The 17,340-nt window shown below is 42.2% G+C and overlaps 1 protein-coding gene across 1 annotated transcript in view; it reads right to left on the bottom strand.

The window, feature by feature from the left end:
• The window catches only part of CSAD (cysteine sulfinic acid decarboxylase), a 92,381-nt gene extending 75,853 nt beyond the window's left edge, over positions 1-16,528 (bottom strand). The window contains exons 1-4 of the mRNA XM_063444825.1: positions 16,495-16,528; positions 2,187-2,323; positions 1,570-1,696; positions 1,377-1,467 (exon numbers count right to left, since the gene is read on the bottom strand). Of these exons, the coding sequence (XP_063300895.1) occupies positions 1,377-1,467; positions 1,570-1,696; positions 2,187-2,303 (335 nt within the window). The 5' untranslated portion in view covers positions 2,304-2,323; positions 16,495-16,528. The remainder of the gene's footprint in view (positions 1-1,376; positions 1,468-1,569; positions 1,697-2,186; positions 2,324-16,494) is intronic.
• Between the last annotated feature and the right edge of the window lie 812 nt (positions 16,529-17,340).

The following is a 17,340-nucleotide window of genomic DNA, read 5'->3' on the forward strand; positions in this document are numbered from 1 at the left end:
AAGTAACTCTTTCCAGGTTTACAAGTAAAGACAACACATTTCTGAAGTTCTCTCAAATCTTCGTTGATTAGGTGTTGATTTGGGAACTTGGGAGGAGTAGTCTCTGATGGCAACAACTAAAGGTATGTGTTTCTTTTATAGCCGACACAAAACTGACAGATTACCCCTCAACAGAGCTTATACTAAAGATTCTTAATTTTTCCAACAAAGGTCTTGATTTAAGATTTTTTAAATGATTCAATGCTTTTCAAATTATTTAATATTTTTTGGATAAACTGTTAAATATATCAATTATATCAATAAATACAAAAATATAAAAATATATTTTTTCAAAGCATCCCATTCTTTTAAAGGTTTATCCGAATATAATAATAAATAGAAGCCAAAGACAATAAATGTTAGATGTTAGATCAACTGGATAGGCTAATTGTTAGACTTCCACCCTATACATGTATTAGACTTGTCCATTCTGTTTAAAATGAATTAAAACTCATCCACATTTTGGGTGATCAGCAGATTGTCTGATTTCAATATCCCCAAATCACCATATGGACGCATCATAAAACAACCAAAACAGGCAATGAATGATCAGTTTCTTTGATTCATGATTCGGAGTTCTGCCCGTGGCGCCAAATAAAAAAAAGATTACGGATGAGAAAAAAGATGATTGATGATAGGGGACAGGCACTGAATGTTGATTTTATTTGCATATAAAGTAAGTAATGATCGACAGAGTGGATAAAAAGAAGCAGCAGTAAAAAAATATAAATATAAATGTTTTTTTTTCACTGTTTTTTACTTTTTCCACTCTCGTGGTTACTACTTCTCATTTAATCTATGATCCAAATGGTGGAAAAAATGCACCTATCAGTGTACTGCAAAACATAAACGTAATCTTTATATTGTGTGTATATTTTACAGTAAACTGACTGGCTCGATTTCTCGCCCTTTTGTTTTGTCCAAATCATTTTTCCAAAAACTTAGCAAGTTCGATATTCATCCAAACTGAAATTCATACACACTAGATTCGGTTGCACCAAACCTTTTCGCCATGCACAAATCTAATATATACCCCCCTGCATTCACACACACCTTAAATACATTCTTTGGATTAACACACAGAAACTCCACACACATATACCTTGTCATATGTACACACTCTCCACACAAATATATCCCTGCATTCACACACCCACAGACAGGTATCTAAATCAAAATGTTTTTGTCTGTTTTGTAGTGGCAAGTAAATGATAGGCCCGGCTTGTAGCTCAAGTATATATATATATATATATATATATATATATATATATATATATATTGATAACAGATCAATGTGTCAATCCATGTTATGAATTCATGCCCCTGTTTGCACTTACTGGCTGGTGTTCAATGTTTCACTTAAGATCCTACCAGTCAAAGCATGTCTGTCTAATCCAGAGAAGAGTTGGTTAAAGAAGCGAGGATGTCCTAAATATATATAAAAAAAATTGTAAACAAAACAAAAAAAGCAAGGTAAGTTAGGGTATTGTGAATAAATGAATATCATACATCAAGAAGGTTGAAGGGTACCTGTCTTGACACTGAACCTAATGATGTCTTTACAGTAACTCAAAAGCACTTCTTGGGATTCTCCATGAGCTTTAAGTTTTAAGTCCAGAATTCTCTGTAGATCCTCTGGTTCCATCCATTCACACACCTGTATTGGATCCATTGCATAAACAGAAGTAAGCCAAAGCTTAAAAGTTGGAACAATCACTGACTAGTATAGAAAATGTAACATGCTAGAATAATAGAATCAGAATATCATAGATTATTGCATGTTACAAAGGAAAGACTATTACCAAATATTCATAACATGTATCATTAGACAGCCACTAGAGGCACTCTTAAGACTGCAATGTAAACATTGCAATTTCTCTAAAACTACAGTGTTTTACAGAACAGGGTTAAGGGGATAGAGATACTGTGGCCAGACAACTTCAATGAGAATTTAACACCTAAATGACAGAGAATTGTGCAGTAAGACTGCAAGGGCATCATCAATACTCCAAAAACAGCTTCATTAAGCTAAAGTTGTTTTGGTGACTATACTGTCCCTTTAAATATAGTTTGTGTGCAATACATGGAAGAGGGTATGGTTCTAATTGTGTAATTTATACTGGTAGTCATGTTATTTGTTATGTTACCTTGTTGTTTCGATCAGTGCCCTTTATCACTGCATCCTGCATTAAAATATCCAATGCCTTTCTCAGGAATTCATTTCCTTTGTCATCTTTTGGAATTGTAGAACTTCCTTCTGCCATTAGAATATTTGCAGCTTTATCTGTACAATAGATAAAAAAGACAAACACTTAATTGTCACAATACATGATTGACACACTGGAACAGTAGGTGAAGAGAGCCCTGCTCAAACAAGATTGTATTTAACAGTAATTAGATTTTGAAGTATGCCATTACTATTTTTCTATTTTAATATACGTCTGACAATGATATCTGCTATAACTATACACATATCCAGAGCCAATTACTCATGATATACTAAAGCCAATTAAGAGTTGGATTACATATAATATGGCTAATAAAATGTAAGTCCTACATTACTAGCCAGTTTGTAGTGTACACGCTTGTAGTGTCAATGGCATATTTCCAGGCCCAGGGCTACCATAAAACAGTACAGCAGGCAGCCTTAGAGCACACCAGCCCAGTGGGGCGCAAAGTGCAGGTGAACGGCATCATGGTGCAGGGCCGCCATCAGGGGGTGACAACCATAACGGTTGTCACGGGCCCGGCGGCCCTGGGGGGCCCGGCCGCCCGGGCCCCACGTGTAGCGCACGCTAATGGGGCCCATCAGGTGGCCCACTCACTTAGGGCCACCCGATGGGCCCTGTATCTTCAGGGGCCCGGTCAGCGCTACGGCCGTGCAATAGCGCGACCGGGCCCCTTTAAAAAAATCTCAGCCGCACAGTACTGCTGGGAGGAAGTGCCCGTCACTTCCTCCCCTCCTCTCAGCGCCGCGCGGGAGGGAAGAAAGACAACCGCCGCTGGAGTCACGCCGACTCCCATCAGCCACAGCCTTCCACCTGCAAAAAAAGGTAAGAAAAATGTGCTGTATTTGTGTATGTTAGTATGTATCTATGTCAGAATGTATGTATGTATGTATGTCTGTATGTCAGTATGTCTGTATGTATGTCAGAATGTCTGTGTGTATGTCAGTATGTCTGTGTTTATGTCAGTATGTCTGTGTGTATGTCAGTATGTCTGTATGTCTGTATGTATGTCAGTATGTCTGCATGTATGTCAGAATGTCTGCATGTATGTCAGAATGTCTGTGTGTATGTCAGAATGTCTCTATGTATGTCAGAATGTCTGTGTGTATGTCAGTATGTCTGTGTGTATGTCAGTATGTCTGTGTGTATATCAGTATGTCTGTGTGTATGTCAGTATGTCTGTGTGTATGTCAGTATGTCTGTGTGTATATCAGTATGTCTGTATGTATGTCAGAATGTCAGTATGTCTTTGTGTATGTCAGTATGTCAGTATGTCTCTATGTATGTCAGTATGTCTGTGTGTATGTCAGTATGTCTGTGTGTATGTCAGTATGTCTGTATGTATGTCAGAATGTCTGTGTGTATGTCAGTATGTCTGTGTGTATGTCAGTATGTCTGTGTGTATGTCAGTATGTCAGTATGTCTGTATGTATGTCAGTATGTCTGTATGTATGTCAGAATGTCTGTGTGTATATCAGTATGTCTGTATGTATGTCAGAATGTCTGTGTGTATGTCAGTATGTCAGTATGTCAGTATGTCAGTATGTCAGTATGTCTGTGTGTATGTCAGTATGTCTGTGTGTATGTCAGTATGTCAGTATGTCTGTGTGTATGTCAGTATGTCTGTGTGTATGTCAGTATGTCTGTGTGTATGTCAGTATGTCTCTGTGTATGTCAGTATGTCTGTGTGTATGTCAGTATGTCTCTGTGTATGTCAGTATGTCTGTGTGTATGTCTGTGTGTATGTCAGTATGTCTGTGTGTATAGCAGTATGTCTGTATGTATGTCAGTATGTCTGTGTGTATGTCAGTATGTCAGTATGTCTCTATGTATGTCAGTATGTCTGTATGTATGTCAGTATGTCAGTATGTCTCTATGTATGTCTGTGTGTATATCAGTATGTCTGTGTGTATGTCAGTATGTCTGTATGTATGTCAGTATGTCTGTGTGTATGTCAGTATGTCTGTATGTATGTCAGTATGTCTGTATGTATGTCAGTATGTCTGTGTGTATATCAGTATGTCTGTATGTATGTCAGAATGTCTGTGTGTATGTCAGAATGTCTGTGTGTATGTCAGTATGTCAGTATGTATGTCAGTATGTCAGTATGTATGTCAGTATGTCAGTATGTCAGTATGTCTGTATGTCTGTATGTCTGTGTGTATATCAGTATGTCTGTGTGTATATCAGTATGTCTGTGTGTATGTCAGAATGTCTGTGTGTATGTCAGTATGTCTGTGTGTATGTCAGTATGTCTGTGTGTATGTCAGAATGTCTGTGTGTATGTCAGTATGTCTGTGTGTATGTCAGTATGTCAGTATGTCTGTATGTATGTCAGTATGTCTGTGTGTATGTCAGTATGTCTGTGTGTATGTCAGTATGTCAGTATGTCTGTGTGTATATCAGTATGTCAGTATGTCTGTGTGTATATGAGTATGTCTGTGTGTATGTCAGTATGTCTGTATGTATGTCAGAATGTCTGTGTGTATATCAGTATGTCTGTATGTATGTCAGAATGTCTGTGTGTATGTCAGAATGTCTGTGTGTATGTCAGTATGCCTGTGTGTATGTCAGTATGTCAGTATGTCTGTATGTATGTCAGTATGTCTGTGTGTATGTCAGTATGTCAGTATGTCTGTGTGTATATCAGTATGTCAGTATGTCTGTGTGTATATCAGTATGTCTGTGTGTATGTCAGTATGTCTGTATGTATGTCAGAATGTCTGTGTGTATATCAGTATGTCTGTATGTATGTCAGAATGTCTGTGTGTATGTCAGAATGTCTGTGTGTATGTCAGTATGTCAGTATGTATGTCAGTATGTCAGTATGTCAGTATGTCTGTATGTCAGTATGTCAGTATGTCTGTATGTCTGTATGTCAGTATGTATGTGTGTATATCAGTATGTCTGTGTGTATATCAGTATGTCTGTGTGTATGTCAGAATGTCTGTGTGTATGTCAGTATGTCTGTGTGTATGTCAGTATGTCAGTGTGTCTGTATGTATGTCAGTATGTCTGTGTGTATGTCAGTATGTCTGTGTGTATGTCAGTATGTCAGTATGTCTGTATGTATGTCAGTATGTCTGTGTGTATGTCAGTATGTCTGTGTGTATGTCAGTATGTCAGTATGTCTGTGTGTATATCAGTATGTCTGTGTGTATATCAGTATGTCTGTGTGTATGTCAGAATGTCTGTGTGTATGTCAGTATGTCTGTGTGTATATCAGTATGTCTGTGTGTATATCAGTATGTCTGTATGTATGTCAGTATGTCTGCATGTATGTCAGAATGTCTGTGTGTATGTCAGTATGTCTGTATGTATGTCAGTATGTCTGTATGTATGTCAGTATGTCTGTGTGTATATCAGTATGTCTGTATGTATGTCAGAATGTCTGTGTGTATGTCAGAATGTCTGTGTGTATGTCAGTATGTCTGTGTGTATGTCAGTATGTCAGTATGTATGTCAGTATGTCTGTATGTCTGTATGTCTGTATGTCTGTATGTATATCAGTATGTCTGTATGTATGTCAGAATGTCTGTGTGTATGTCAGTATGTCAGTATGTATGTCAGTATGTCAGTATGTCAGTATGTCTGTATGTCTGTATGTATATCAGTATGTCTGTATGTCTGTCTGTATGTCAGTATGTCTGTCAGTATGTCAGTATGTCTGTCAGTATGTCAGTATGTCAGTATGTATGTCAGTATGTCAGTCAGTATGTCAGTATGTCAGTATGTCAGTATGTCAGTATGTCAGTATGTCAGTATGTCTGTATGTCTGTATGTCTGTATGTCTGTATGTCAGTATGTCAGTATGTCTGTATGTATATCAGTATGTCTGTATGTCTGTCAGTATGTCTGTATGTCTGTCAGTATGTCAGTATGTATGTGTGTATGTGTAAGTCCTCATGCATGTGTGTCTGTCACTATGTATGCCTGTGTGTCTGTATATGTGTGTGTGTGTGTGTCAGTACGTATGCCTATATGCGTGTATTTCTGTTTCAGTATGTGTGTCTGTTAGTATGTTTCTTTGTGTGTGTGTGTGTGTGTGTGTGTGTCTGTGTCCTTTTGTATCAGTGTGTGTTTTTGTGTCTGTGTGTGTATTCCTGTGGGCGGGATTTGTGAGGCGGACCCTGTGGGCGGGATTGAAGGCGGTCCCCAGGGGGCCCAGACCCTGAGCTGAGTTAGGGGCCCCAAAATTTCTGGTGGCGGCTCTGTCATGGTGCCACCCATGTAGCCTGGCATCAGGGGCCGCAGTATCTTACCAGAGAGCAGCTTCGTTTCAGACCATGTAGTGGCTAAAGAAGACAAACTGCTGCGGTCTATAACGCCACAGTGCAGGATGTAGGCAGGCACATGGAGAGGGGGGAGGGGAGGGGGTTAGAGAGACACAAATAGTACACAGTTATACAAACAATTAGAGTTGGCAAGAATCATCATAATGTAGTGGCATATGCAATATGATAACATATTGTGTACAGTAACGAACCCTGTCAAGTCTCTTCTGGAAATCATGGCAGATTTCGACAGGTATAGTGATCTCGACAGGTAATCTCGTTAGATTATTTATTTCAAATCAGAAATCTTATACGTGACTCTTTCCCTGACACTGTCTTACTCACCAGCAACCCGTCCATTGGTGCCCAGCACAGTTGCGCTACCCGGGGATATATGACTTACGAGAAACCCTGCTAAGTTAAACATGGCAAATTTTGTCCCACTCCTTCGTTACATATCTCATGACCTGGCAAAATGGAATCCATGGTTTATATCTTAGCTTGATCAACACCGTTAAGATGACAATTCTGCATAGATTGTTGTTTCTCTTTTAGATCATTCCGATATACAGTTGTGCTAAAAAGTTTCGAAAACCTGGCAAAAACTGTGAAACTTTGGCATTGATTTTGAAAATATTAAAATATGATCATGCAAAAAAAATGGCTTCTATTGAAGGATAGTGATCATATGAAGCCATTTATTATCACATAGTTGTTTGGCTCCTATTAAAATCATAATGATAACAGAAATCACCCAAATGGCCCTGATTAAAAAAGTTTACATACCCTTGAATGTTTGGCTTTGTTACAGACACACAAGGTGACACATACCAGTAAAATTGGCAATTAAAGGTTAATTTCCCACACCTGTGGCTTTTTAAATTGCAATTAATGCCTGTGTATAAATAGTCAATGAGTTTGTTAGGTCTCACGTGGATACACTGAGCAGGCTTGATACTGGGCCATGGGAAGCAGAAAAGAACTGTCAAAAGACCTGTGTAACAAGGTAATGGAACTTTATAAAGATGGAAAATGATATAAAAAGATATTCAAAGCCTTGAAAATGCCAGTCAGTACTGTTAAATCATTTATTGAGAAGTGTAAAATCTGGGAATCTCTTGCCAAGGTCAGGTAGACCAAGAAAGATTTCAGCCACAACTGCCAGAAGAATTGTTCGGGATACAACGAAAAACCTACAGGTAACCTCTGGAGAAATACAGGCTGCTCTGGAAAAAGACAGTGTAGTTGGTTCAAGGAGCACAATACGACAATACTTGAACAAAAATAAGCTGCATGGTTGAGTTGACAGAGAGAAGCCTTTACTGCACCAATGCCACAAAAAAGCCTGGTTACAATATCCCCGACCACACCTTGACATGCCTCACCGCTTCTGGCACACTCTAATTTGGAGTGGCAAGACCAAAATAGAGCTTTATGGTCACAACCACAAGTGCTATGTTTGGAGTGGGGTCAACAAGGCCTATAGGGAAAAGTATACCATCCCCACTGTGAAGCATGGTGGTGGCTCACTGTTGTTTTGGGGTTGTGTGAGCTGTAAAGGCACAAGGAATCTTGCGAAAATTGATGGCATGGTGAATGCAGCATGTTATCAGAAAATACTGGCAGACAAATTGCATTCTTCTGCACGAAGGCTGCTCATGGAATGCTCTTGGACTTTCCATCATGACAATGACTCTAAGCACAAGGCAAAGTTGACCCTCCAGTGGTTACAGGAGAAAAGGGTAAAGGTTCTGGAGTGGCCATCACAGTCTCCTGACCTTAATAGAATTGAGCCACACTGGAGAGATCTCAAACGAGTGGTTTATGTAAGATGACCAAAGACTTTGCATGTCCTGGAGGAATTTTGCCAGGAAGAATGAGCAGCTATACCATCTGCAAGAATTAGGGGCCTCATAGACAACTATTACAAAAGACTGCATGCCTTCATTGATGCTAAATGGGGCAATACACAGTATTAAGAACTAAGGGCAGACTTTTGAGCAGGGGTCATTTCTTTTTTTTTCTTTGTTGCCTTGTTTTGTTTTATGATTGTACCATTCTGTTATAACCTACAGTTGAATATGAATCCCATAAGAAATAAAAGAAATGTGTTTTGCCTGCTTACTCATGTTTTCTTTAAAAAATCTACATATATTACAATTTCTCCAATGGTATGTAAACTATTGAGCATTGTACAACCTACTGGCATACTTCAAATCCTTATGGATGTTGATGTGGAAATTTATATGATTCCCTGAGAATAGTTTTGATGCCAAACTGAGGGGGGCTAACTTCTCCCAGATTTTATAAAAATACCATGAGGCTATGCACTTCACGAGTGTCATGAGCTGGACACTGGCAGGTGGTGGCAAGCTATGGGTGGTATTAGAGTTGGAAAGCATCAAGCTGCATTTGTGGACTTTGTCATGGATCAGAGTACAGGTGAGTTGAAGCTTGGCCATTCCTAACCCATTCGTCAAGGTGACAATCTCTTAAAGGGTTATTTAACTCTTTCATGAGCAGGGGGGCAAGTGGGAAGAGGGACACTTTAGTGTTAGGAATACATCTTTGTATTACTTTAAGTGAATATGAAAACTGTCAAGACTGAGAAAAGCACAAGCTGTATGTATGATTTTGTTTCCTGCTCTCTTGCACTGACTTTAATGTAAATGTAATTGTTCTGGTGTCTATAGCCTGTCCCTATTGGTATTTTAATGTAAACACTGGCTTTTCATAGAAAAGAGAAAAGGCATTGTTTACATTACTACCTAGGGACACCCCCAGTGGCAGTCACAACATGCAGCACTGACATTCAGCATCTCTACACTCTGCATGAAGACACAAAAATTTCCCCACAGAGCTGCACTGATGCAAATTCACCTCTATGAGGAGATGCTGATTGGCACAGAGAAGCATTTTGCCGCGCATGCACAATAGCCTCCCAATACTTTCCTCTACCACTTCAGCTGGAAGACTATTCCATGCATCCACTATCCTCTCAGTAAAGATTTGATGCCCCACCACCCCCTCTGTTAACCCTCCAAAAAGCACCCTGATTGCTGGTCTGGGAACTGAGAGAACTTTGGTTGAAATTTTAGCAGACTGCGGCGACTACACAATATGCTTTAGAGTTCCAGAGGAGTTCGAGGTTACTGCCAGTCAGTTGCACCATGTCTCAGCAGCCCCCTGGCTGGGAAAGCCCAACACTACTTGTTCCTGGCACCAGAGTCACCTTTTCCCAGTCAGGGGGCTGCTGAGACATGGTGCGCCTGACCGACAGTAACTTCGAACTCCTCTGAAACTCTAAAGCAGATCAAGGAGCCGCCACAGTCTGCTAAGATTTCAACCAGAGCACTCTCGATCCCTGGACCAGCAATCAGGGAGAGTGAGACAGCGATTTACTACTGCAAAAGACTATAATCACGCTGAGCTTTAAACACACAAGAGAAAGGGGACATGGTGGTGACTACCCAGTGACTTATGGGTATACTGCCACAATACTTATATACATGGTTTCTAAAAGCACCATCATCATTGTAGCTTTTTGTAGTGGTTACGATGCAAGGAGACTATGTGTAAATTCCCCCCATTGCTTTTTTCAAACCATTTTCATAAAGGTTAATTAAACTTAAAACCCACCTACTCTGTTGGAAAGGTCATCATGAGGGTATTCACGTTCTCAACATCAGAGCTGGATTACTCTTTTGGTGAGCAAGGTAGCCACCTAGGGTTTGGGGCTCAGACAGTGCTCTGACTCTTTTTGATTGGTTTATCTGCATAGCCTTGTGCTTCTTCACTTTATTGAGGGAGCGATGTCGTCTGTGCATATATCAGGTACTGCACCTTTCTGGTTCCCCTGGCACTCTGAGTAATTGGCTGAGCGCTGCTCATAAAATAGTTTTCCTCTGATACTGGTACAGTCCAGACAATGGAGCTCATTCTCCACTGTACCCAGGGCCGGACTGGGAAAAAAATTGGGCCCGGGCATTTTTCAATCAGAGCGGCCCCCTAAGAAGGGGGCAGGGCCAGAGAGGGTGTGTTTTGTCATCACTAATGACAAGCACGCCCCCTCTCAAAGTGAGCAAGTTGGTTCAATGCGCAGAGCCCCGCTGAAGAGCTCTGGCATTAGAAAAAGGCCCTGTATTTGTTCTACGCAGCGCAAGCAAATTTAATAACATGCTTGCGCTGTGTTTGCTTTTAAATTGTCTCTGGTGTCTCCAAAAGTGGGATACCAGAGGACAAAAGGGCCAGGAAAGTGTATGGTGCATGCGTTTGGAGCCTGCTTGTGGGATTGCGTGTGTGTAGAGTGTGGTGTGGTATTGTGTAAATAGGTCAATTTAATTTGTAGAGAGTGTGTGTATAGGGGACATAGTGTTATAGGGGATGTAGCGAGTGTGTGCATACGGGCTGTAGTGTGTGTGTATAGGTGACGTAGTGTGTGTAGGGGTTGTAGAGAGGGTGTGTTTAGAGAATGTGGTATGTGTTTGCTGACAAGGAATGTAGTGTGTGTGTAGGTGGTGCAGTGTGTGTGTGTGTAGGAGATCTAGTGTGTAAAGGACCCATAGTGTGTATAGGAGATTGTGTGTGTGTGTGTGTATAGAGGAATAAGAGTGCATATAGGGTAAGGGATCTAGCGTGTATCTGGAGCGTAATGTGTTTAGTGGTGCAGTGTGTGGGGTGCTGTAGTGTGTGTGTGCATATATATATATATATATATATATATATATTTGGACGTATTGTATGTGTGAGGGGCGCAGTGTGTGTGTATGTAAGAGGGGTGCTGTGTGTGAGGGTGTTTTTATCTGCCGTCACATTCTAGGTTTCTAATTTTCTTTGTCTGTTAACTCACTGAGGGTTATTTTATATATAAGATGAGATGAGGTTGCTTGCTGGGGTGTGAGGGAGGGAGGAGAGGACCGGCGGAGCTCTAGCCAGCAGCTCCGCCGGATCCTCTTGCAAGGTCTGAGCGTTTCCGTGGTTACCGCGGCAACGCTCAGATCTCGCGAGAGTGAACTCTAGCCTGCAGGGGCTAGCGTTCACTCTCACCACTGGACTACCAGGGAAGGCAGCATGGTCCCCCTCCCAGGCAGAACGGCTCCCCACACCCAGGCAGACCGCCCCAGGCTAAAGGTAAGGAGGGAGGGAGGGGGATAACTTTTTTTTTTTTTTTTTTTTTTTACTTATTAATAAAAAACATATTTAAATTGAAATTAAAAAAAATAACACTAACAGCCCTCTCACACACACACATCACCCCCAGACACACACAGCACCCAGACACACACATCACCCCCAGACACACACAGCACTCCAAGACACACACAGCACCCCCAGACACACACACAGCACCCCCAGACACACACACAGCACCCAGACACACACACAGCACCCCCAGACACACACACAGCACCCAGACACACACAGCACCCCCAGACACACACAGCACCCAGACACACACAGCACCCAGACACACACAGCACCCAGACACACACACAGCACCCAGACACACACACAGCACCCAGACACACACAGCACCCAGACACACACAGCACCCCAGACACACACAGCACCCCCAGACACACACAACACCCCCAGACACACACAGCAACCCCAGACACACACAGCAACCCCAGACACACACAGCACCCAGACACACACATCACCCTCACTCACAGACAGACAGCACCCTCAGACAGACAGCACCCTCGCACACACACACACACACACACACACACACACATATATATATTTTCTTTGTCTGTTAACTCACTGAGGGTTATTTTATATATATTTTACACTTTCCTGGCCCTTTTGTCCTCCGGTATCCCACTTGAGGAAACACCAGAGACAATTTAAAAGCAAACACAGTGCAAGCATGTTATTAAATTTGCTTGCGCTGTGCAGAACAAATACAGGGCCTTTTTCTAATGCCAGAGCTCTTCAGCGGGGCTCTGCGCATTGAACCAACTTGCTCACTTTGAGAGGGGGCGTGCTTGTCATTAGTGATGACAAAACAAACCCTCTCTGGCCCCGCCCCCTTCTTAGGGGGCCGCTCTGATTTAACAATGCCCGGGCCTAATTTTTTTCCCAGTCCGGCCCTGCACTCAACCATCACAAACAGACACACGCAGCTCCCCTACCCCCCATACAGCCTTGTCTACATACATTACACTCAGCAACTACACACACTCTCAAATGCACAACACTCAATCAACACATACACTCACTACTCACAGAAACAACAGGGGGTCCTGTCTGACATACTGTCTAAGGTGCTGGGGAACCTTAATCCAGCTCTGCTCAGCACACATCCAAATATATGTACAGCATACATTTTTTTTAGAGCCAAATCTCTGTGAAATTGCATGGGGGCATGTAATCCAGCAAGGGAACCACTTTTGCAGGTCTATAGGGAGGGTGGGGTTATGCATACTGCATTGGCATTCTAAAGAAACAACAATACATTTTTTAAAAGGGTTAGAGTAACCCCTAAAAAGGAACACCTTAAGTACTATAAAATGCATATAATTGAAGTGGTTATAATGCCTGTAGAACCCTGACACCTACCCTCCATTCAGTTTTTTGATTAGTTTAACACTGAATTAAGATCCCCTGGTGTCGGTAGACTTGCCCATCTTTGCTGCTTGGACTAAGGCATCCACATTAGCAGCAGTGAAGGCATAGGCGTGCGCACGGGGTGTGCCGGGTGTGCCTGGGCACACCCTAATCCCCGCGGCACATCTATGGATTGTCCTGCAGGAACAGCGTTCCTGCACTGTTATTTGCGCAGGAACGCCATTCCTGCAGGCACTCAGCGCAACTTAATGTCCCCCTTCCTCCCCCTGTGTCCCCCCTGTCCTTATCAGCCTCTCTCTCTCCATATCAGCCGCGGCGAGGGAGCTGTGAGCTGTGAGCTGTGTGCTCTCTGCTTCCTCTCGCCGCGCGCTGTTTGCTGATGATGGGAGCCGGAATATGACATCATATTCCGGCTCCCAGCTACTGTAGACAGCCCGCGCGGCGAGAGGGAGCAGAGAGCACACAGCTCACAGCTCACAGCTCCCTCGCCGCGGCTGATATGGAGAGAGAGGCTGATATGGAGAGAGGCGCCCGCCCCACTGGACCCCAGGGACAAGTCCATGCCAGCACTCCAGGTAGGGAGGCTGGGTGGACAATTTTTTTTTTTTTTTTTTTATTAAAAAAATAATTTGTGAATGTGTGTCTGTGAATGTATGTATGTGTGTGTGTGTCTGTGAGTGTGTGTGTGTGTGTGTGTGTATGTGTGAGTGTATGTGTGTGTGTGTGTGTGTGTGTGAATGTGTGTGTGTGTGTGTGTGTGTGTGAGTGTATGTGAGTGTGTGTGTGTGTCAATGTCTGTGAGTGTATGTGTGTGTGTCTGTGAGTGTATGTGTTTGTAAGTGTGTATGTGTCTGTGAATATATGTGTGTCTGTAAGTGTGTGTGTGTGTCTGTGAATGTATGTGTGTGTGTGCCTGTAAGTGTGTGTGTGTGTGTGTGTCTGTGAATGTATGTGTGAGTGTATGTAATTGTGTGTATGTGTCTGTGAATATATGTGTGTGAGTGTATGTGTGTGTACGCGTGTGTGTGTGTATATATATATATATATATATATATATATATACATACACACACACACACAAGTGTATATTATTTTTTTTGAGGGGGTGGGAATCTTGGGAGAGATCCCACATATTATTCCCCAGGACTTGACCCCTGCCGGCAGGGGAGATCTCCAGATCTCCCCTGTCGGCTCATGCAGAGCTGGCGCTATCTGAGTGCCGGCTCTGCTCTTAGCCTCCATGTGCCGGCGGGGAGATCAACGATGTACCTCACCAGCCACAGCAGCATGGAGGGAGGAAGGAGAGGACCCGGGGAGCTCTAGACAGAAGCTCCGCCAGGTTCCTCTCGCGAGATCTGAGCTTTGCCGCGGCAATGCTCAGATCTCGCGAGAGTGAACTCTAGCCCCGCAGGCTAGAGTTCACTCTCCCTTGGACAGCAAGGATCCCCCCTCCCTACATAAGGTAAGAAGGGAGGGGGGTTATTTACTAATCTGCCCCCACCTTCACAATCCCTCCAAACATACAGCACCCACACACACATACAGCACCCACACACACACACACAGCACCTACACACATACAGCACCCTAACACAAACAGCGCGCGCACACGGCACCCTCACATACACAGCACACAAACAGCACCCTCACACACACAGCACACAAACAGCACCCACACACATACAGCACCCACACACACAGCACACATACAGCACCCTCACACACAGAGCATCTTCACACACACACACACACACAGCACACTAAGAGCACCCTCACAAACACACACACACACACACACAGCACCCTTACAAACACACAGCACACTAACAGCACCCTCACAAACACATACAGCACCCTCACACAAACAGCACACTCACACACAGCACACTAACAGCACCCTCACAAATACACGACACAAACAGCACCCTCACACACACATATCACACAAACAGCACCCTCACACACAGCACACTACCAGCACCCTCACCCACATAGCACACTACAAACACCCTCTCACACACACACACACACACATCAGTATATGTATGTGTGTGTATGTATATATATATATATATATATATATACATGCGCCGTGTGTTTGTGCTTTAGGGTGCACACCCTAATGCAATTGGCTGCGCACGCCTATGAGTGAAGGTCAGTAGTAATTCGCTGAGAGTGTCACCTGACCTATCTTAGCCTATCACAGCTGTACATTGCTAGTGTGAATTTGCATGGCGATGGCAGAATGTAATGTCCACCTTAGCTATGCCTCCAGTGGTGACCAGGGTGCTGGCTGCTGGTGATGCTCATTTACTGTCAATTGTTCGAAAATAGCTTTACGCTGCATGAAGGAGTGGCCTCTAGGGACTCCAGTAACTATAACTACGTCAGATGAGTGTCTCTTTAACAGACAGCATACCGGCGAGAGACAATAGAAGTGAAAAGGGCCCTGCTCAAACAAGCTCACAATTTAGGAGTAGGTATGTTATAGTGGCACTACCAGCAGTTTAGCTTCAAATTTGCAGTAAATACAGGATTGCCCAAAAGTAGGTATACAGTATATGTAACTTTGAATTATAAGTTCTAAATTCTTTTATTTTCCCTCTACTATTCTTTCTAACTGCCACACTGATAATTCAATGCTTGAAAATTAACTGCCACTTTGCTGTGCGTATGTGTATCCATATAACCTGATGTGGTTAATTTCATTGATCAACTGTATACCTTCTTTTGGGCCACCCAGTATATTAATATTTTTTTTTATTTACATAGAGCACCACAAACTATGAAGTAAAAGTTACTTCACTTTTCCTAGCTTCCATTTTGTATGTATTTCCAATAACAGCTGCAGTCCAAATGTAAAGCATTCGTTTGGGATATGACCACAAGTCACCTTTCTTAATCAACCAATAACTATCAACCAATAACTATCAACCAATAACTATACAATATCCACGTAATTCTGAGGGGTGAACTGAACCTGGTTGCCTTTTGACCTGCCTGTTCATAATAACTGGTTGAGGGTTTCTACTCTTTTAGGTTTGGCTGTTGGTGTGGCCCCCTGACTGTTCACAATGACCCCTCTAATCGTAAGCACAATTTTTAAGCATTACTTGCCACTGGACATCCAATGGCCTGGGGGACTCTGCTTCAGTGATAAATGATTTGAAAACTATTTAACACTTGAAAGTCAAACGGCGTCATAGGACTCCAGTCACCATAACAACTTCATTACTTTACAACCAAACTGTCCCCTTAACAATTCCAGCAGTTAATGGAAACAAGACAAATACTGTAGCAAGTAGTGAAATGGTCTCGGACATCAAAATAGACAAGGAAATATTACAAATCTATAATTTTCACAAAGAAAATGTTACCTGTTTAGGGAACATGCATCTGTCAGTGGCAGAGAAGAAGGAAAAAGGAAAACATAGAGGACAAAGTACAATTACGCATAATGACATAATGACATAATGACAGAGTCCAGAAGATCCATATGTTTATGATCTATATTGTATTTTATTGATGGGTTTTAAATAGCACAGTCATAGACTGTGTATGCCATAAACTGTCTGACACACAAGTATCACACACTACTTGAAAATGCATAAAAGAGAACCACTATGCTGTAATGGAGAATTTAGATCATTAAAGAAACACTATAGTGTCAGGAATACAAATGTGTATGCCTGACAATATAAGTCTAAACAAGGTGTATAGTCTCCATGCCCTCCATAGCTGCACTTAAAAAGGTAACCTACTGACCTTTTCACAGCGTTGTGCAGGTCCGGTTGTGATTTTATTTAGAAAATATTTTACCAGAAAGGATACATTGAGATTTTTCTCGTTTTCAAGTATGTCCTGGGTCCACAAAACATTGCATAGATACAATAGGGTACAATAAAATACAAAAACAATATTAATACACAATATATAGAAAATTTAACATAGAACAGGTAAGACATATATAATTAACCATGACAGATGCATTCTGTTTTGAGATATGTAGAGAGGGATCTCTTAAGGTATATTAGGACTGGGGAAGATTCGAAAGTGTGCGAGACGTCGTTCCATAATTGTGGTGCTCTGTAGGAAAAGGAGGATTCAGCCGCTTTCTTTTTGTATTGAGGTAGACTAAAAAAAGTGCTAGTACTGGATCGGAGGTTTAGGAGGTGGGAACAGCCCAAGGAGAGCATTCTGCTCAAGTAGGGTGGGAGCTTCCC

This window comes from Pelobates fuscus, chromosome 1 (assembly GCF_036172605.1).
Source record: "Pelobates fuscus isolate aPelFus1 chromosome 1, aPelFus1.pri, whole genome shotgun sequence".
Lineage (NCBI taxonomy): Eukaryota > Metazoa > Chordata > Amphibia > Anura > Pelobatidae > Pelobates > Pelobates fuscus.